The sequence below is a fragment of the Xiphophorus hellerii genome, chromosome 14 (assembly GCF_003331165.1).
Source record: "Xiphophorus hellerii strain 12219 chromosome 14, Xiphophorus_hellerii-4.1, whole genome shotgun sequence".
NCBI lineage: Eukaryota > Metazoa > Chordata > Actinopteri > Cyprinodontiformes > Poeciliidae > Xiphophorus > Xiphophorus hellerii.
Window position 1 is genome coordinate 23,232,255 of NC_045685.1, and position 22,710 is coordinate 23,254,964.

At 37.1% G+C, this 22,710-nt stretch overlaps 1 protein-coding gene and 1 long non-coding RNA gene across 2 annotated transcripts in view; one reads left to right on the forward strand and one right to left on the reverse strand.

Moving 5' to 3' along the window:
* trpc5a (transient receptor potential cation channel, subfamily C, member 5a) overlaps window positions 1–22,710 on the reverse strand; it is a 137,613-nt gene that overhangs the window by 38,926 nt on the left and 75,977 nt on the right. The window contains exons 6-8 of the mRNA XM_032584018.1: window positions 22,214–22,276; window positions 21,640–21,777; window positions 20,158–20,364 (exon numbers count right to left, since the gene is read on the reverse strand). Coding sequence (XP_032439909.1) covers window positions 20,158–20,364; window positions 21,640–21,777; window positions 22,214–22,276 — 408 coding nt within the window. The remainder of the gene's footprint in view (window positions 1–20,157; window positions 20,365–21,639; window positions 21,778–22,213; window positions 22,277–22,710) is intronic.
* On the forward strand, window positions 2,767–11,507 carry LOC116732889 (uncharacterized). The gene is made up of 3 exons (XR_004341902.1): window positions 2,767–3,187; window positions 6,262–6,528; window positions 9,521–11,507. It is a non-coding gene; the product is annotated as an uncharacterized LOC116732889 (long non-coding RNA).

Genomic DNA, 22,710 nt, shown 5'->3' on the forward strand with positions numbered 1-22,710 from the left:
CACCACAAGAAGTTTAACGAAAATATGACTTTTTTCCAAAATGGCCATGTTTCCATTAAGTGAATTTAAGTTCATAATTCCAATTTGCGCAATTATATAGTCAATAGAAATGCAGCTGGTTTCTTCACAGGTCTCCATAAAAACATCAGTCAGACCTGGTCACCCCTGTTAAAACTGTCTGTGGGGATCCTAAATATCTAATTTCATCAGTCTGTCTGCCTTTTAGTTTAAATAAAACCCAGTTATAACAAAGTTTGGGTCAGTCTTCACTTTTCCCCCTGAAAGGCGATGTTGTAACTCATCATCGTCCTTCTTTAAAATTCAATTTGAAAGGTCACAGTGACCAATTTCAACAATAAATCAATAAACAAAGATTTATTGTTCTTCAATAAATCTTTAAAAAATCAATTCCTAGGTTTTAAAGCATCTTTATCCATGTTGAAGGTCTTGACCATATTTTTAATGATTAGCTCAGCCATCTGAGCATTGTCATGCCTCAAATATGAATAATGGAAATGATGGTGAAGACTGAGGAATAGTGCCAAATGGTAATAATCACATTCAATTTTGGAAGAAAATATTAATTATAAACATATAACGTTTTCTTATTAAACCAAAAACAAATAACTGGTGCATAAAATATGACTTGCAAAACTCCTGATCTGGAAAAACAGTCAAAATCCTGAGATAATACAGATATTAATGCCAATATATTGACTAGTTTAGCATAGATTAGCAGTTATACGGGCGTCACTGATGCTTTGGGTGATTTGTTCACCCAACTATGCTTCCCTCCATTAATAGTTTTCTTTTACTTCATGTCATTTTACTCCTGGAAACTGGGGAAGCACCGTTCAACTAGATGATAAATTTCCGGTCCATCTTAAATTGATTACCGCGCTCCGTCTCCTCTGCTGCCTCTCTCTCCCAGCCGGCCAGCGCACTGGTGTGAAAACGGCACAGGATAAAGTCTCAAACTTAATCTCAGAGTGCCTGCAGCACAGAAAACCATACGCTTTCATGCTAGTCCAATAGCAGCTTTACATAACACACCCTGCTTTTACCGCCGGCTGGAAATGGCTTAAACGGACGTAGACAAGAATGTTTTCAGTAAAGAAAAATAATGAAAGTGACAGAAAATTACACTTCACCATCAAATAATTTTTTTATTTAACTCTTAAAATCTAAATTATTGTAAATTATAGTTTGAACAAACATCAAAGTGAACAAGGTACAAACTTTTGAAAGATTGCAGCGAGCATAAATTAAGCTATGCTAGTCTGACTTTTGTTTGTATGTAGGTAACAATAATTATTGATAATTGATAATTTATCTTCTTTAACATCATTTTTAGTCACCTAAAATATCAAAAAAGTAAAAAAATATACTTTTGTTAGCACATTAATTGAAAAACCTCCAATGTAAGGGAAAACAAAGATATTTGTACGGGGTTAGGAACCAAAACTGCCATAAATATTGAGATTCCCTCTCAAAATGTTATACTACAACCACTAAATATACCTTAATATGCATTAATACACACAGTGGAGTTCCACCCCAGAAGCTAATATTTACAGTGTTCCTCATTTATGCTCTTGGAGGTTCAGCCAATCAGAGTCCAGGAAAGCAAATACTGTTCCCGGATTGGCTGCTTTTCAAACGCCAGTCAATAATTTAACATAACATTTTAGGATCTTTTGAAAATAATTTTACAGAAAGAGTCAAAAATACTGAACCACAAGTGGAGAGTGGTTTATTGTATTTATAATATTTTTTATTTTTTTGCATTTGGTTGATTTAAAACATCACGTCAATCTGAGTACATTTTATTTACAAAAATAAATCAAAGTGTTTTGTAGAATAATTCTAAAACAAAATTTCACCAAAATGAAAATAAATATTATAGAAACTGTCTGGAACATTCTTATAAATACTCAAATTTCATATAATTTAATCTAAATGTATTTATTTTCTGAACATTTTACATTTCACTATTTCTGTTTATCACGTTGGTGATTCTTGTTTGGACTAGTTTAACTGTGTGCAAAAGACGGCTGCATATTTTTCTGCATTTTTGGATTCAAACATGTCAAATTTACAACAAGTAGGCTGTTTTGAGTCATTCCCATTAGAAAAAGAAACTTTTGTTACAAAACAGCAAAGAAAAAATTATTTTAAGTAAGGAAGTAAAATACCTTTCTATCCATGTTATGGTTGAAGCAGCTGAAAGGATTTTATACTTTTAAGAGAAAAAAAAAAAGGAAATGTTTTTATCTCTCTTATGAGAGGGACAGTTTTGGGCCTAACGTATAAATATAAGTATAACTAAGTAAGTAAAAATCATGAGAAATTATTTGGAAATATGTGTTGCACGTCTTTTAGACTGATTTGAGAGTCTTTTAAAAAAGAAAGCAGAAAAAAAACATTTAAATTGCAGACAGCTAAAACAAAAAACACCCACACATGCACCAAATCCACACAACAACAGCCGGAACAAAACACTCCATGAAATGTGCCCTGCTGGCAGCCTACAGACTCTCAAGTGATAAAATCAGTGGATACCATCCAGGAATGACCAAAAAAATAAAACAGTTTTGATGCTAAACATCATTCTTATTAATATATTCTTCTTATTTTATCTTTTCTTCTATAAACTGCAGCAGCAAAGGCACAAAAAAAACAAAAAACAAAAGTACTTCTCTTCCTAATCATTAATGAATGCAAACAGTTATCCGGTGGATCCTCGAGGCGAGGCGGAAAACTGGGAAACTATCCAACTGGAAAAGTTGGTCCTAAATTGCAGTTTATTGAGCTGCTCACAGCTGGGCCGGCAGAGCCCTGATGACTCATGATAACCTGCTGGAGTGAAGCAGCCGCGCTCAGCGCAGCAGGACGAATGGGGGTTTTACATAATTTGCATTTCCGCTGCTGCTGCAACTTCTGCAGGTTACGTGACACCGGGCAGGACAGGCGTTACACAAGGACTGCAGCTCTGCTTTCGCCCACGGACAGGTAGAGGCTGTTGACCCACGAGCTGCTGAAACACCAACACAAGACTGTTCACACTGGACAGGGTCGAACGTAGCAACGCAAAGAAGGAGGAACGTAAAGAGGCTTTAAAAAGTGAAGGGAAAGTTATGGATGTTCAGAAGAATGCAGGAACCGCTTCACCGATATAAACCGTAAGGTAATAAAACACAAAAATATGAGTAGCTGCTTGTATTCTAGTTTTGCTTCACTTTACAGGAAACCTGTTATGCAAAAAGTTCAAATTCTGCATGTGTTTGTACTTTGTTTCTACTGCTTACAAAAACAACACAAACGCTTAAAAATGATAATAAAAACAAAAACATCCAGCAATTTTTCTGGCAACAAGTTCATGTTTTTTTGATGTCTGGAAAATGATCTGTTTCAAAAAAACCTCAAAAATTGCTGAATCACATTTCGAACAAATGTGACCAGCCGAGCCCAGTCCGTTACCTAGCAACCAAAGCGGAACTCGAGCATGTTTGGTCAGCTGGCTGACTGCTGTGTTTTGTTGTTTTGTAGCCTGTCAGTCACAAACTTTAATAGACGATAAATTGTCTCAGAAGTTATTGCGATAAACAAAAGCATTGTTGTTTTGAAGCCATTTTCAATGGTATAATAATGCAAGAACACATTCTCAAAATTCTATAAACTTAAAATGCTAATGCTGCATTTTAAGTTTATTGCTTTTTATTATTGTGAAATGCTGCAGGAGCAGTGGAAAATGTATTCCAGTTCCATTTAACACTGGAATTGGAATACATTTTAGAAATCCAAAATAAATAAAGAAAACAACAGAAAAAACAAATAAAATGAGCTATGAAGTAAACTAAATTGTCTATTTGAAACCAAAGAGCCAGACTCAAGACTTTTGTTATTCAGTTTTTGGTAGAAAGAGGAGAAAGAGAAAAACAACAAAATTCATGCAAATGGAAATTAGTGAGCTAGTGTTAATTTATCATGCGATTAATTGATTTATTGTTTATTGCAACAAGCTTAGCTGTTGACTAACCATCCAGAAACTGCTTGCTACATTATTGATGGTTGTGCAGAAGGCTCTACATCTGCTTTTCAAAGTAGGCAGGACTGAGCAGACTGAAATTTCCTGATGTAAGCAGGATTTTGTGCAAAAAATGTAATGTTTTGTAAAGCCCATAAACGGTTAGAGGAAGTACCTTTAAGGTTAAAAATAGCCATCTTCCAGTCAGTTAAACACAAAGCCAAGCCATTTCTAGACCCAACAAAACACACACACACACACACACACACACTCTTTCATTTTGAATGAGGCAACATGGATCTGCAGACTGCAGGGAATTGTCCCGTTTTCATTAATAAAACAATAAGAACCGCTGCCACCACCACACAGAGAATACAAGAATGTAAACACAGTTACCAGAGGGGATAAAACACAAACCCAAACATTTGCTCTCCGTTTGTCTGCAGAACAGATCTGAATTATGAGCCCAAATGTCAGACTCTCACTCAAAGCTCTCACATCCAGCTAACTCTGTCGACTGTTGAGGTCTCAGTCCAGGCGCTTTAAATATTCAAACTGCTGCCAGCTTTAAAAGTTTGCCAAGCGTTGCACATTTAGTGAAGAGGCAGCCATGTGTTGTAAATGACTGTAATGGCTGTAAAATTAAAGAGCTTCGCTTCTGCTCCATCTAATCTGGGCAAACTGGAGGCTAGAAACTGGAAAACAGCAGCTATTTAGGAGCCACTTGCAGCACAATCACCTAGAAATATATGAGTGTCATTTTGGACTTTGTCTAAGATGGCCGCTGGCCTTTTTTAAAACCCATTTGCTGAAAGTTTTGTACCAAAGATTGTTCTACTAAAACATTTATAGCATGCTTTCCAGTGATACCTGCTGTATTTAGGCAGCAGAGATAATAAGAAAGATTTAAACAACTGCAGCATTGTCCTTTAATGTACAACAAATGCTTTTTATCCAATTTTTAAAAGCTAAATATTATTTAAAAGGTTATAAGAGAGGAAATAATAATATTCATATATGATGGTTTGTAATCCGGGCTGCTTTGTGGCACCTAAGGCAAAACTTTTGTGTTAGAAACAATTCAAAGTTGTTTCCATGATGAAAACATAGAAAATGATGTTTCAGTTAATGTTGTAAGTAGGAAAGTCAGCTCTGAGCTGCTTGCTTGTTCTGCTACCAGGAACTTATTATGCAAAACACATATTTTCATATTTCTGTACTTCTGCTTGTGTTCCTGCTGCTTCTAAAAACAGCACAAGCGCCTAAAAGAGCAAACACCCAGCCGTATTCTGGGAATAAGTTCATGTGTTTTTGCTGTCTGGAAAATTAACCGTTTCAAAATTCTCCTTAGTGTTGAGTCACACTGCGCCGTAACCTAGCAACCCCAGCCAGCCCAGGCCGTCACCTAGCAACCAAAGCAGAACTCGAGAGAAATGTTTTTTTGTTCACTTACCATCCAGAAACTACTTGCAGCAAAAACTAATGCTAATGAAAATACTAATGAAAGATGCGCTTCTGTTTGCAGCCATTTTCACATGAGAGCGTAAACGCTGAGCTGGCCAAAAGCAGCTTATTTGGATTTGAAGTGACAAGATGCCCTAAAACAGCCGAAATCTCATTATGTAAAAATGATTTTGTGTAAAAAAGTAATGAACATGTTTTGCGTCGCCCCGTTTCTCCTGCTGCGACCATCACCGAAAACGTCTAGGCTCAAAATAAGGAGCAAATCGCAGGAAGGGAAGCAGAGCTAACCTGCTGTAAAACCCTGAACCTCAGTCTCTCTGACTGCGTTACCAAAAAGCCGCTTCCCAGCTAATTCAATTAATAGGCCAATTTCTGCTGTGATCTCAGAAATACACTCAGCAGTGCTGGGTAATTTAATTTCTCTACAGCATGATGTAATCTGCCCTCAATGTTAAAAAAAAGGCAATCGGCTTACCCAAAGTCACGCTAACGCTAATTCACTTTCTGGGCTCACACTTGAGGTTTCTGTCCTCTTATTCACATATTTACAGGGTTTTATAGAAGTATTTATGCTGCTTTTAGTTGTTCGCATAAGAGCAGAAAAAATAAAGGACTCTGTTGTCTTTAAAAAGCAAAAAAGGAGTAATGAATACTTGTGTGTGTGTGTATTAAAAATGACAGTTTCAAACATTTATTTCAAATATTAATGTGAAACCGTGGGGATCTTTGCACATCTAGACACTGAAACTTTTGCTGTTTCTACTTCACAGAATTACCTGAAGCTCATGTCAGATTGGATGGAAACTGCAATTTTCTATTAGATAAAGGTTTGGACTTTGACTGGGCCATTCTAACACATGAACATCTTTTAATCTAAACCAGCTCTGGCTGCATGTTTTGGTCTTGAATCGTCTGCAGCTTCTTGGTTCTATGTTTCCATCAAATCAGGCCAGCTTCTCTGTTCCTGCTGGAGAAACGAACCCCCAGAGCATGACGCTACCACTACCATGTCTTAAACCTGGGGACGGTTTGTTCAGGTTGGTATTCAGAGTTTTCTTTTGCCAATTTTAGTTTTTTATATTTTTTTGCAGCTTCTCATGAACAGTGCTCAGTTTTTCTGCTTCACATTTTTACAGTTTTGTCCTCTCTCTTATTGTATTCGCCTCTTTGCATAACTTTTATTCATCTGTCTGGTGCCAGTTCTTTTTCATACACCCACTCCCCCTACTCAGCTCGGTTCATTTCAAGCAGCAACGGAGCACACTGGCATGAAGTTTAAACGATTAAAACCGCACTGCGCTGAAAATAGCCTTTCAGAAACCTGCAAAAGAATCAACTCATCACCGTTTGGAAATGACAAACAGCAAAAGAAAGTAAGAAAAAAAGGTATAACTGGGTTATATCAGCGTGAAGTTGTATTTTAACTTTTCACAGAGGTTTACAACCATTCTAGCACAAAAAGAAAAACGCTTGAAATACATCAATGTTGCTCAGAAATAGAAAGCAGAAGCGGACACTACGAGGTTATACACAGAAAGAAAAGCGCGTTGCGTAACCGCATGCAGAAAGCGAAGAGACAGGTTGAAAAAAATCCGGCAGCAGCTTTCGGTGTCCCACTTTCTCCTGTTTGGCTGCTGATCAGATTAGTGACACTTTCTGTGGATTTGTGCATGTGTGCAATTTGCAGCAGCTTCATGAAACAATTCGCAAAAAGCTGTTTCCAAACAGAGCTAAAGCTAATGTGTGTGTGCAGCTGCTGAGTGATGCCTGTGAGGATCAGGCCGAGGTGAAGAACATAAAAACGAGGACAGTCTGCCTCATCTAAAAGCTTTCCTGTCACTTCAAAGAGTTTCTAAAGGTTAAAATTTATATTTAGGGTCAAAGGTCTGAGTTTTAGATGAGATCTTTGAGGAGTAGCGAAGGGAAAACAGAATGTCCTCATGTAGATGTTTGTGTGTAAATATCCGAGAGTGATAACATGTGTTGAATGATTAATTAGAGCAATAATTCAGAAAGCAATGAATAAAACTAACAACAAAAAATGCAGGTGGATATATTATTCAGCTGCTGCCGACCTTATTAGGACGCCGCATCGACTTGCTTTTGTTTGGGACGATTCGTTCTGCCTCATTAGGACCGGGCCGGGATCCAAACAGCGTTACCGGTCGCAATAAAGCCTGTATTTATACTAAAACAGACCCTGGAGAGATAACAACCCGCAATCTATTTATTATTGAGACTGCTCTAAATGTATAATTTAGCAAGACTGCAGGTAACTCCGGCCCCAAGGACAGAAAAAGACTTTTAAATGATTCAATATCCACACAGAGACACACATAGAAATGGGCTGGACCACCATGTGGGCACAGAACCAGGCCGGTTTATTAAAACCTAATAACTGACGGAGCAGCTACTGCTAGCTGTTAGCTATAGCAGGAAATCTGTTTTTGACCATTCTGACCAGCTTGTCTTTGCAGAAATGTTTTAATTTGAGCCATATGGAAAATATTTCAGGCCTATTTAAGGTAATCTCGACTGAATACAAGTCCAGACTTTGACTAGGCCACTCCAAACTCTTTATTTTGTTAGTTTAAGCCACTAAGAAGTGGACTAAACAGGGCGAGCTTTAACGTAAAGTCATGAACTGATGTCTGGATATTCTGCTTCAGGGTTTTCTGGTAGAGAGAAGAATTTGCGGTTCCATCAAACACAGAAAGTCGTCCAGGTCCTGAAGCAGAAAAGCAGTCCCAGAGCATCACACTTCCACCACCGTGTTTGACTGTTATGATGTTTTTTTTTTTAAAATGATGTGTTGGTTTAATGTCAAATGCAAGAGGACAGGTACGTCTAAAAAACGTCCACGTTTGTCTCATCAATCTACGGAATTTGTTTTTTTACAAACTCCTTCTAAACATCTGTTTAGGGAGAAATATTAGACTTTGTTTTGTTTTAGGCTTTTCTTATAAAATACACCACTGCTTTTGCTTCATCTTTAATTATTAGAGCTGGGACTTTCAATTACTTTAATGGATTTTAACACAATAAATCGTTTTTTGTTTTTTTTTTAACAAATGTCCCAAGCCGGAACCTTTGTAGTGCGTTTCTGGTACGCCTGTAAACTTGATGCACAACCTACATCCACTAACAATAGCAATTTATGATAAAGCTGCTTCTATTGGCCCAATGGGGATGAATTAAAACACAATGTGATAAACGCTGGAAAAGACTATTGTTGTATCCAAGTGCTAAACGGAGTTAGCGAAGCTTTTCAAGGCTAAAATAGCATCTCAATGCTAAACATGTAGCAGCAGCACAGACAGAAATATTTTTACAAAGAAATTTCATCAAAGATCAGAAGTTTCTGAAACAGTTGGATTTGGCATTGATGGTTAAATAAACATAAAAATAAAATATAAAATAATAAATATCTTGGTTATTAAGCTCACGATTTTATTTATTCAATAATTTAGCAGTAAAAAGGCTTTTGAATAGAAAATGTTGCTTATTTTGTTCATAACATTGGATTAAAATGTGACTAATTAAATACAGACCCTGAAATTGACTTAATTACAAATTTACATAAAGTCTCATCATTAATAATTATGTATCTGTGACCATCATTTATTACTAACACGTCTGTCTAAAATGCTCTAAAACCATAGAAACATATTAAATCTCTAATTATTTTTATTACTTTAAAAAACAGTCTTAAACTTTGATCCCTTCTGTTTCTGGTTTGGGCGTTTCCCCTCTCCATCTCATGTCTGCTGCTTCTTAATAAAACCTCCATCTAGTTCCAGTCTGTGATTAATTTCTTCCCCCATCTCTTTTTGATTGCTGTCATTTGTCAAACTGTCAAACAAACTTCAGCTCTTCTGTTGCCCTGTTTTCGCCCCGTTGCTTCTTCGTATCTTCATTTCAGGTATTGCTGACATTTTGTTTCTTCATTTTTCTCCATTTTTTGTCTCCAAAAACGACACTGAGGGAACCGACAAACATGTGAAAATTACTCTTTGCTTTCCCCGGCAGGTTTCTTTACATCACATCCTTTTCCTGCAGCAGTCAGTGTAAAGAGGTGGGCAGCCGGATCCACAAAATGCCCGAGTGTTTTGACTGAAAGGCCGTCAATGTTTTTAAAGAAGTCCTTCCTGAATTCCTGAATTTGTTGAGACGGTTTTCAGACATCCTGTAAGTCTGATGACATCATGTTGGCGCAAACCTTTTACTTTTTTCAGCGTTTAAGTATCAGACAACAATAGAAAAAGAAAGCAACGGCTGCTGAACAATAGATTGTTTAAATTTAGCGATCTGTAATGAGCTAAAACGTAATATTTTAGTTAGTGTTAATAAACATTAGCTTCCTCATTTGTTAATAATGTAACGTCCCATATTTACAGTAAAACACAGTGCTGCCTTTGCTGTGCTGATCTGCTCATGTTTCCCTGCACCAGCATTAGCATTAGCACCAGCGTTAGCATTATCATTAGCATTAGCATTATCAATATCATTAGCATTAGGTTTTGTATTGTTTTTCTGCTGCAACAGAGGAGGAAAGTAGATGCATCTGGGCTGTTTTGGAGAAACGCCAAGTTTTCTTCTGTTTCTTCTAAAATGGATTACCACACACACACACACCCGCACACGCACACACACGCACCCCCAAACTATTAACAACAAAACCACACACTAAGCAGTGTTTGATGTATTGGTTTATCAACAATGATTTCATCCTGTTTCTCTGGCTTTTTCTCCAATTTGCTGAGCTACCACTATTTAAATGTGAGTCTATATAGAAGAATGATTAAGAGAAATTAAATTGAGAAAAAGTTTGTTTTATAAGATTAATCGGCTTAATCGAGATTAATCAACTAATTTAGTAATCGATTAATCACTAGCTAGAATGTTCAGACTCAGAAAAAAAAACTAATTTCTAAAAAATCAACATATTCAGAGCAGTAATTGAGCCAAAACTGTAAAGAATATATAAATAATAAAAATGCATCTGTGAATACGTGACAACCGAATATTCTCATAGTTTTAGCTTCATCTGATTCAAATTCTGTAAAAAGCTATTAATTATGCTTAGCTTTCCAATTATTAATCAGTTAATCCAAAAACTAATCAACACACCGGCTGGTGTGTTGATTAGTTGGTTGATTAGTTAGTTGATTAGTTAGTGGGTCTGAGATTTTTGCGCTGCAGATGCATCTTTTGCTACGAATGATCTAATGTTCACTAAGAAGATGTTACGTTTTAGGTAATAATAAGTTTATTTTCTTGTTTACAAAATGAATTGAAGTATTTATTTGCATATTTTAAAGTATTTCTGATATTGTAGAAAAGGTTTAGATGACAAATCTACAAAACATGCCAATTTACCCCTGATTAATCGATTGATGATCAATAATTATTCTGTCTATTATAGAATAATAGATAATGGATCTAGCTATTATTCTATAATAGATAGAATAATTGCTCATTGCAGGACTGAAGAGCCCACCAAAGCATATTTATATGCTTGAATGGCGTAGTCAAAGTTCAAAATCCAGCTGAGAATCTGTGGAATGATTTGGAAATGATAAAGGAATACTGCTACTAAGTTTTAGGCAATAAAATGTTTATTTTCTCATTTAAAAAAGGAATTTATCCTTTCTTTGCATCTTTTAATGTGTTTTTAACGTTGTATAAAAAACGTTATACAACGTGGTGAAATAAATAATCTGCACAATGTGGCAATTTTCTTACATGATTAATTAATAAATCAGCAGCATAATCGATCGAATAATCAATTACTGGAATAATTGTTAGTTGCAGCCCTAAAAAGCACAGCATCACATATTTATATGCTTGAATGGTGTAGTCAAAGTTCAGACATAAATCCAACTGAGAATCTGTGGAACGACTTTGAAATTATCACTAAAAAATGCTGTTATGAGATTTTAGGTAATAAAATCTTTACTTTCTTACTTAAAAGATGAATTATTTGTTTATTTGCACATTTTAATGTATTTTTAAATATTGTTTAAAAAAGGTTTAAGTGGTAAAAAGGAAAAATCTGCAGAGCGTAATTTATTTTTTATCCGATTAATCAATTAATTGTTGGAATATTTTTTCATTAAAGTAATTGTTAGTTGCAGGTCTACTTGTTTTTCCCACACAGATTTCTTAAACAGACAGCAAGGAACATGTATAATTTTATTTTTATTGTCCTCATATGTAAAATCAAAGAACTGAGAGATTCTGCAGGTAGATTTAGTATTTTTCTGTTTTTGTATCTCTTTTAGGACCGATCTTTACTCAGACTGAACAAAAAGCTTTTCTTTGAGCAAACCAAACAATCCTCATAAACAGCACACACCTACATAGAAACGAGCACAGCAGCACACACACACACACACACACACACACACTCCAGCCCTCCCGTGTTCTTCTTCTCTTTTTCACACTTATCTTCCCATTAATCCGGAGCGGCCCAGAAGGCTCTGCAGAGGTGTTGCGAAGAGTATCGGCCTCTTTCCTACACCTTCCTGCCAGCCAGCTGGACGTACTTCATTACTTCCTGTGAGTCAAACAGCCAATCAGAGGTTTTATTCGCCGTTAAAAGGCCCTCGGCATTATGGGTAAGCTGCGGCATGTGCGAAGCGATTTAAACATTAGGTAGAAACTGGTTCAGGTGGCCAGAGTACCCAAAAATAGTCCTCAAGTACTCAAGAGTAGCGCTAATTCTGCATATTTTTATTCAAGAAAAAGTAAAACCGTAGCCGTTCAAGAAAGCCGTTAAGAGTAAAAAAGTATTTGGTAAAAAACTCAAGTACTGAGTAACTGATCAAATTATCAAGCGTTTAACAGAAAAAAAATTACATCACATGCACCAAAATATAAAGTTAAGTGGAAATTGTGGTATTTTCAGGACAAAAATGACAATAATTTCCATATAAGTAACAAAAAATATCAAGAAAATGTTTCCTAATCTTTCTATAAAAAAACTAAACTAAAACTGCAGATGTGTTTCTTTGTCTGGTGAATTTTTACATTTTACTCAAGAATAGAAATACTTCATAATAAAATTACTCAAGTAAAAAGTACAGCATAGTAAAAATACTCATAAAAGTACATTTTTTCAGAAAAGCTCCTGAAGTAAATGTAACTAGTTACTACCAAACTCTGGAAACTGCTGAGTCGAAGCCCAAACTTTAGTGAGAGAAAGAGAGAAAAGAGGCAAAAAGAGGTAAAGATGGAAGAAAAGCAAAGAAAGAGGAAATAATTTAGAGAAGAGGCGGCGTCTGGAATGCAGAGCTCTGTGTGTGTGGGTGTGTGTGTGTGTGTGTGGAGACGCATGTATTGATCGCAGAGAGTCATGGATAGTTTATTGAAGATGTAATTTGCATTGATCCCTCTGGAGAATGCTGATCGGTCTCACTGCAGCACAAAAACACTCAGATCTACGACCGAACCGCCGGACTCAGACGGATCCGGATGGAGAAAACGCTGCTTTCGGTTCTGAATCCATCACCGTTCAGCGTCTGGACAGGTTTCATTTTAAAGCTTCGTCACTGATTTGGATTTCCGTTACATAATCCAAGTAATTGGCCACTGAGTTGGACGATTAAAAGAAATAAAAATGCATTTAAAAACAACAAACTCTTTGCTATTTATGAAAATAAAACAGATCTTCAAATAAATACAAGCAGGAATGTAAACAGAGTTGTCACTTATTATTTTATTTAAATATATTTATTGGTGTGTAATTAGCAGGACTGAATTAATTGGTTAATTACTGAACCTATCAGATTTGATGGAAGGACATTTTTTTAAAAAAGCTTTCAGATTTAAGAAAAAAAAATCTCCTGTGTAGCATCTTTTATCAAATGAATAATCGATTAACACATAAATTAATCAATGTACAATTGAGAAAGACTAAACTAAAGGAATGTTATTTTATTGGATTCTTTTAGGCATTAAAATGTTTATTTTACTTACTTATGGAGGGTCTTTTTTTTTTTTTTTTTTTTTTTTTTTTTTTTTTTTTTGTAACCCCTCCAGGGGGTCTTTTTGTGGGCTCTAGTGTCCCTTTTCATGAAGTAGGCTGACAGGAAAGGGGGAGGGAGAGGGGGGAAGACATGCGGTAAATGTCGCCGGGTCCGGGAGTCGAACCCGCGACAGCCGCGTCGAGGACTTGAGGCCTCCAAATGTGGGTCGCGCTAACCCCTACGCCACCACGGCACGCCCACTTATGGAGGGTCTTTTAATGTAATTCTAATACTGTAGTGGTTAAATAATCTGCAGAAATTGCCAAATCTTTTATTTGATTAATCGGCCAAATAATCAATAGGATAATTGATTACTAAAGTAATCATTAGCTGCAGCTCTAATCACACGAGTGTTGTGTTTGCTAATTAGGCAACATCTGGTTTTATTTAGGGTTATCAGAGTAAAAGGAGCTGTTTGTCAGACTTTAATTTGCAAATAAATAATTTAAATTATGTATTATTTTCCTTCCAGCTCACAGTTATGCACCACTTTGTGTTCGACTGAAACAAAAAAAATCTGTTCATGTTTGGCAAGTGAATGCATGCAAGTTGAAAAAGTGTGAGACGAAACAGAAAACTAGTTTCGACAAACATTTTTCTACTGATTTAACTCGAATTTATAGCTAAAAGCAAGACAATAAAATGCTTTCCTGCAAGAATAATTTCTTCAGAGATCATTTAATACCAATTATTGACCATTTTAATGCAGCTTCGACTAAAAATCTCTGTAAAAACTAATTCAGATGGATTGTTTGATGGAAACCTGCTCCAACAGGATTAACTCCACGTTTGACTTTTCGCCACATCCGCCATCGCTGTGCGTTTGTTCGGTGCGATCGGGCAGACGCTGGTTTCAGTGTGTGTCCTTTGTCTGGATAATTTGTGTTTGTATGCAAATGGAGGATCTGCGGCGGTCTCCGGAGACGAACGCCGTCAGAACGCTTACATAAGCCCTTCACATGGAAAAACCTCACTCTCCTCTCCATCTTCAGCTCCCCGTCGCTCCCTGTTTCTGTTTCATGTTGCTCTCCTGTCATCCTTTTAGCTCAGCGTTCTGCCGTGTGTGTGTGTGTGTGTGTGCGTGTTCTCATTGTTTGTGTCACATTAACAATGCCAGGCTTTTAGGGATAATCATATAAATGTGCTGACTGCGTGCACTGATGATGTGAAGCTGAAACATGTGAAACCATCAGCTGGTTTCACTCAACAGTGTAGAAACAGTTTGTGTGGGTTTTGTAGCAGCTGATGTGAATGTTGAGTTTAGTTTTTTGTGTTTTGTGTCTTTTTTTAAATGTTTGAAAAGGATTTTTGTTGTAATGTTTGGAAGAATAATCTCTACTAATTGAGACTAATGTTGACCTGCAAATAAACAAATAAACCAACATGTGAGAATTGAGTTCCTGTTATGTTTTCCTCACACACCGTTGTGTTTTTACATTTATCTGCTAAAACATTTGAAGGTGATTTCACTTGAAAATGAAATTAAAGTCAACAAGAAAAGTTCATGAAGTTGATTTAAAAACAAGAGACAAGTTGTCTAAATATTGTTTTTTAAGTTCATTCATTTTGAATTGTGAGTTTTACCTTAATGCTGCAATTTAAACCAAATAATTATTTCACAATATGCAAGAAAGAAAGTTAAAGAGGAAACATTTCTCTATTAGTTTCACTCACAACATCAAGTTATAACTACTTAGTTCCCTTTTGAATAATTTAAATTCTTGTTTTAAGTGGCATAAATAACATTTCTGATTTGCTAATTAATTTTATTAAATATTGCAATGAAATTTGCTCAAAAATATTTAGTGAGAACAGGACATTATCCTCATTAATGGGCAATAAAATAAACAAAACAAGATTCAGATCAATGTTTTTGTATCCATCTCAGGATACAAAAACATGGTGCTAAGCATTCTGGGAAATAGTTCCCACTCTTGTCTTTTTCTTTCCGTTTTATTAAGTGCTAACCTAAAAACTCCAGTTTATTCAACTAAATTAATAAAAAGTTAACACAACTTACTGCTGTAAGTTTATCTTTCACAAACTCTCACATTTAGGTTGAAAATCTAAAACTCGTCAAATTTATTTGACCGTAAGAGTAGAAGACAGAAGACACAACTAGATGCAGCTCAAATGTTTTACAGTGTGTGGAGTTTTACACCTGGCTGGTTTTACTGGGAAACACTGGAAATACTCTTATCATCCACACAGAAGATTTTGATGCTCAGTTGCTATTTTATTTCCTGAAATATGATTTTTTTTTTTTTTTTCTTCAGGCTGCTAATTAATGCGACAGCATCAGATTTCAGTGTGAAGAGTTTCCAACTCCAAACCAGTTCCGCAGAAGAAGAGCGCTGACGTCACTCAACAGCACTCTTCTTACAGAAGTGATATTATTGTTTATGGATCGATTTTAGAGTTATTGATAACAGTATCGTCGCAAGATGAAAGAAAACACTACTAATGGAAAAGGCCTTTTGTGGCTGAAACTTTGTAAAGACGTTGGAGCTGAGAGGTGGGATTGTGATGTCATTCAGTTCACCGACTCAGATTTCTTTCATAAATTCATAATCATTGTTTATGTCCTGATTTACTGATTTCTGATGCAGAATTTTGATGCATGTCTTACATAATTTATGTTAAAGTCGGATAAAATGCGACACTTTGAAAACTTTTGGATCCGTATCTGATTATTAGCTCCACATGTGGACGTGGCACAGATCAGATTATTTTATGGGGTTGAAAACATCAGAACTGGGCCGTTCAGACTGCCGTGAGATAAATCGGATTTCGGTCGCATTCGGATGTGACTGTGGCCCAAAACCTTTTAGAGTTCAACTTTCAGGACACCAATGTGAAGAAATGTTTGCACTTTTTTTTATCCTTACCAATAAATAACCTAAAAGCATTCCAAAGATTTTACTCGGCTTTTACTAAATTAGCAAATGCATCACATTTTAGGAAAGTATCCATATTTACGGTGCTGACTCTTCCTCATAAATTCAATAATTCATTCTGAAATGGTCTCTTGAGCAGATTTTACTTCCTTGGACAACATTGAAACCCAAAATTGGGTTGTATGAATATTAGCTCTCACTTAAAATGTATCTCTCTTTGCTGTGAGCGGAAGAAAGATAACATTTGACTGCAGTGGCTGCATTATGCTGTGTTTAATTAGCTTTTCTAAAAACTAATTAAAAGAGATGCATATCCACTGGTTAGACGTTGAGGAAAAGTTTTTTAGTTTGGCTACAAACACACCCCAGACTTTAGATTTTTATTTGTAAAAAGGACGGGAAACCGTTCATCATTAAAGTTCTGGACGTCTGAAAACTTTTGCTGGGAACCGTTTTATTGAACCGTTTTATTCCCTCAATTAGAAAACAACAGAGAGCAGCAGAACAGTAATGGGATAGTTAATAACACAACGTTATGTTCCCCAGACTCATTTCCTCCGTGACATTCATCTCTTCTCTGCAACTTCTCCTAAAATTCGTCATCCGTCTCCTACTTGGGAGATTTTTGCTGACTGCTGTCGCTGATTTCCTTTAATTGATTAGAAACATTTCGTCTGTCACAGTTTTGTGCTCGTTAAGAAACATTTTAGCAGTTTGACTCATAATGAGTAAAAAGAAACTGACATTTTCAGACAGTTTTAGATATGAACCCCCAACACTTATCAGCTCTTTCTCTCTCAAATATTTCACAGTAGTTTCATCAGCGGCTGCTGCCTGCTCTCTCCGTCCTCTAATGCCTTATAAACCGCTGACAGCCGCCCTCCCGTCCTCTGCATCTCCCACCTTTCCCCTCCACAGAATCTGAAAGAATTTCTTATTTACAGCTTTGAATCGAGGATACCGCTGAAGGTTTTTAAAGAAATCAGACTCTCAGCCGTCTGAGAGCTTCTTGCGCAAAGAGCCAGGATGTGCAGCTAATTCTGCCTTGCAGCGAGGCGTGTTCGTCTGCCGAACAGAAGCAGCAGGAAGGCAGACTGCTCATCGACTCCCTCCGAGTTTCTGTGAACTGGACTTCATAGAAGCACGGCTCTGATTAAATTAAATCACAGACTGCTGAAACCTTCTCGCTGCAGATTACCTGCAGTCTGCTGCAGCCACAGAACATTCAGACCGCTTCCAGAGCAAGTTAGAAATCAACATTTTGCTACTGTAAACGTAAAACAATGCAGGTCACCTACAACATTTGTATTTTATAGGATGAATGCTGTAGTTCATTACTAGTCATGAAAGACGTTTGCAGAATTACCTTTATGTAATCCAACTTCTGCTTTTCCAAACTCACATTTTCATAAATTTTCCATTAAAGAAATATACATACCTATTTGGGTTTTATTGTCTCTGTTAAAAAAAAAATCATCACAATGAAGTTAGTTTCAAATCCAACAATTAAACAAAGGGGCTGTTTTATGTTGAATAAACGTTTTTAAGCTTTACGTCATGTTTTTAGGTTGTTCTGGAGTGTTGCTTTGATTCCTTCATGCATGTTTGAAGAATCCTCTAACAACCCTCCTCTGCCCAGCTCCTCCAGACTAGTGGCAGCAGCCATTAGCAAACAGCTGGTGAAGCTGCTTCTCTGCTGAGATCATCATGCAAACTACTAATCAGTTCAACAGTCCTAAGGATGATTGTCAATGTAATATTAATGGTATATTGCTCAAGCTTCTTAAAGAGACAGAGACCCAATTAAAAGGTGATAAAATGCAAAGTCATACTTATAGCATTTTTATAACAATGTGATTGTGAAAGAAAATGGCTTCATGTGTCTGGAAAACACATAATATTGGCCAATGCCCGCCCGAGCTGCTTCTGCTAAATACCATGCTGGTATAGCCCCTTAGCATTAGCTTCTGCTAAATACCATGCTGGTATAGCCCCTTAGCATTAGCTTCTGCTAAATACCATGCTGGTATAGCCCCTTAGCATTAGCTTCTGCTAAATACCAGGCTGGTATAGCACCTTAGCATTAGCTTCTGCTAAATACCAGGCTGGTATAGCGCCTTAGCATTAGCTTCTGCTAAATACCAGGCTGGTAGAGGGCCTTAGCATTAGCTTCTGCTAAATACCAGGCTGGTATAGCGCCTTAGCATTAGCTTCTGCTAAATACCAGGCTGGTATAGCGCCTTAGTATTAGCTTCTGCTAAATACCATGCTGGTATAGCTCCTTAGCATTAGCTTCTGCTAAATACCATGCTGGTAGAGGGCCTTAGCATTAGCTTCTGCTAAATACCAGGCTGGTATAGCGCCTTAGCATTAGCTTCTGCTAAATACCAGGCTGGTAGAGGGCCTTAGCATTAGCTTCTGCTAAATACCATGCTGGTATAGCGCCTTAGCATTAGCTTCTGCTAAATACCATGCTGGTATAGCGCCTTAGCATTAGCTTCTGCTAAATACCATGCTAGTATAGCGCCTTAGCATTAGCTTCTGCTAAATACCATGCTGGTATAGCGCCTTAGCATTAGCTTCTGCTAAATACCATGCTGGTGTAGCGCCTTAGCATTAGATTCTGCTAAATACCATGCTGGTATAGCGCCTTAGCATTAGCTTCTGCTAAATACCATGCTGGTATAGCGCCTTAGCATTAGCTTCTGCTAAATACCATGCTGGTATAGCGCCTTAGCATTAGCTTCTGCTAAATACCATGCTGGCATAGCGCCTTAGAGTTAACAGAAATAACTTTTTGATGAGTGCTGTTCACCTCTGCCTGTTTTAATAAATTACTCCAAAGGTCAGTGTTTCAGGACATTTTTGAACCTTCACAGTGAGTGAACTCACTCTGGGTTCTGATCAGAATGAGGCAGAACTATTGCTTTCATGCACTGATTGTATCCATGAAAAAAATAGAAAACTTATTCCAAATGTGTGTGTCCTTTATTTAACCAGAAAATTCACTCAGTGAGATTAAAAACGTCTTTTCTAAGAGTGACCTGACCAACACAGGAGCATAAAACACAAAACCAATCCCAAAATACCAGATGTGTATTTTCCTGTGATATAGCATCCCTTTAAAAACCAGAGAAAAGGTTTTTTTATTATTGCAAAACAAAAAGAGAACATTTTACATTTAGGACTCCAAAATTTGTCCAGCATTTACATTGACTGCTACAAAGCTGCACTTTCCAGTTTAAAAGTTTATTATTGATTAGCTAAAACTAGTATGCATCATATAAATCGCATTCATCTTGTCTGATGTCTTTATTTATCTTCAGTGAATAAAGTGAGAAGGTCAGACGCCGGGTGGATAACAGCTCACTTACTTTAATCTTACAATATAGTCACTGAACTGACATTTAAAAACAATTTGCTATCCAGTTGGAGTAAATTAGATGAGAAATGTAACATTTAGTTTATTAAAGCTACTCAATGGAAAATTGCACAGTGGGGCCATAAAACCGGCAGCACAGCTATCAGGGTCACCATATAAGAGAAGAACATATTCACTGACATTTAATGTCCAGCCTTGAAAGTGAAGGCTAATTATGCAAATGCACAACCGCTAGCTCCGTCCATTACTCCGCAACAGTATTTAACAACAAAACAGGCAAAAGATCAAGCTTAGCGGTGAAGCAGAAACCCTTTAGACATGAAAACACAAACCACTTCAGCTCGGATGGGTCCCTACCTCCTTCTGGTGGTACTTGATGGCGAGCTTGAGCTTGGCCAAGTCGTGGCACTGCCTGGGGTCCAGCTCCTCGCTCTGGTCGTTGTCTCTGTGGTTCAGGATGGTCTCCAGCTCGCGGGAACTTCTGGCCTGATCCAGGAGGTCCTTGGCGAATCGTTTGCACTGCTGGGAAAGCTCCTCGTACTCCTGGCGAAACTCGTTCTCCACCTGGAACGTGGGACACTTCCTGTTATACGTGCACTGGGGTTGAAGCCATCCATCATATTCTGCTTTTGGGGTTTGATGCTGACTGCAAAGTGTTGTTCTTTTTAGTGATAAAAACATGGAGGGAGCAGCATTCAGCTTCTGTGCACCACAAATCTGGAACAAACACCTGGAAAACTGGAAAACAGTCGAAAGACTGAGTTAAATCTAGACTAAAACCCTCCTGCTTAACCCTAATCAATAAAACTGTACTGAACATTTTGATGTCTAATGACGGCACTTGGCAAAATGACTTTTGTATGAATTTGTATTTTTGTGTTAAAGCACTTTGAACTGCCTTGTTGCTGAAATGTGGTTCACAAATACATAATTGAGAGTTTATCGCAGATTTTTCTCAAAATTGTCAAAACCTTTCTTGTCCTAAACAGCTGCCTCAGCCTTTATTGATGTCAGATTATAGTCCATGATCTATTCAGCGAGTAACAAAAAGCGGCATTTATTGTCAGAAACAAGCACAAATATAGTAAATATTTCCAAATTAGTGACACAAACACTTTGATTTTTAATACAAAGAAGTATTCACAAGAAGTCACAAGAAGTATCAGGAAATTCTGGAAGAACTGAAAAGATGTTTAGTAATATTATTTAATTTGAAGAATTTATTGATATTTTAACAGTTTGTGAACAGGTTTTATCAATACATTCTGGCACAACCGGCCCTTTAAGAGCATTCGTGATCATGATTTGAACCAAAAAGAAAAAAGGTTTCACACCCCTGAAAAACACCCAACCATTTTTTGGTGCCTGAAAAATTAGCCTGACTGTTACCTAGCAACCCTAGCAAATTCCAGTCTGTCACCTAGCAACCAAAGCAGAGCTGCAGCATGTTTGGTCAGCTGGACCAAACATGCTGTTTGGTCAGCTACAACGGCTGCTGGAAAAGACAAGTGTTTTTGTTGTTGACTAACTATCCAGAAATCACTTGCTGCTTTCCTGTTTTGTTGTTCAGGAGGCTCCACTTCTGCTTTTCAAAGTTCACATTTGTATAATTGCAGCCATTTTCACATGAACGTTGAACTTAAGACGAACTTATTTGGATTTAAAGTGACAGAGGCTCATTCTGAAAGGAGCTCAGAAAGAGGCAGAACTGACCAGACTGAAATGTCATTAGCATAACTCCGCCCCCAGATAAAAGGCTGTCTGGGGGCGGAGTTATTCCTTCACAGTGGGGTTAGTTAGACTCATGTATTGAGTAGTAATGGGAGTTGATTTCCATACCTTGCTCAGCTCTTTGAGTTCCCAGCCCAGTCTGAAGGCAGTGAGGATGGGATCCTCACTGGACAGCGCGATGAGAGACGGTGACGCCAGCGCCTTGTAGATGTTGAGTCGAGACCGAGAATGTCGAAGGCTGTCGACCTGCCATGAATTAAAAATACAAGTTCGCTCTCTCAGTGACCAATAAGCTTTAATTTTGTAAAGAATACTCAACACTGGAACTGGAAGATATTTTAAATATGCAAAATAAAACACAGGAACCAAAAAAATCAATAAACAAAAAATAAAACAACACACAACAGGAGCCATAAATAAAATAGATTATAAAGTCATTGGCCTTTGGAAAATATTAATAATCAAAATTCATCATAATTTTAATTGATCATTGCCACACTGTACTGTAGACTGTCTACTGTCTTGGATACAACTGATAACTTTCTTAACAGTGAACAATACTTCTTTTGTTTTACGTTTTAAAGAGACAGAATTAAGAGTGAAATTTATATTATTTAGTAAATTCATTGTCTCCAAATCAGAAACCAGGCAGTGGATTTCAAGTGGGGAAACATCGACTCACTTCTGAACTGGAAACACACTCAACGCAGTCGCATCGTATCTGGTGTGGCCTTGGGATGGTGACCTAAGAAAAGACGAACAGAAAATCAGAACAGGAAATAAAACAACAGAGATGGGTCGCATACAGCTATGGACCCCTGCATCGTGATGTCACGCCCCCAGCTTCCTGCTGGCTAAAAGCTGCTTGCTAACAATAACTAGCATTGATTTTAGCTGTTTAGTTATCAACATAATGTGCTAAATCTTAAATGTACGCCTGAGATATATAAGAAAAAGGGACGCAGTGCTTTCATACTATGACAACAAGATAACAAAGTCAGGAAAAAGTTTTAATTAAGAGAAAAAATAGCAGGGGAAAGGAAAGTAGGTCAACTATGCTAGCTTGACTTTGACAAACAAACATGTAGATGTGATGTGGAATTTGGTGTGTTTAGGTTCAGTTTAAAAAATAAAAGAAGGCGATGTGAATGCTAACTCTGACAGATCATGAGTAGAGCA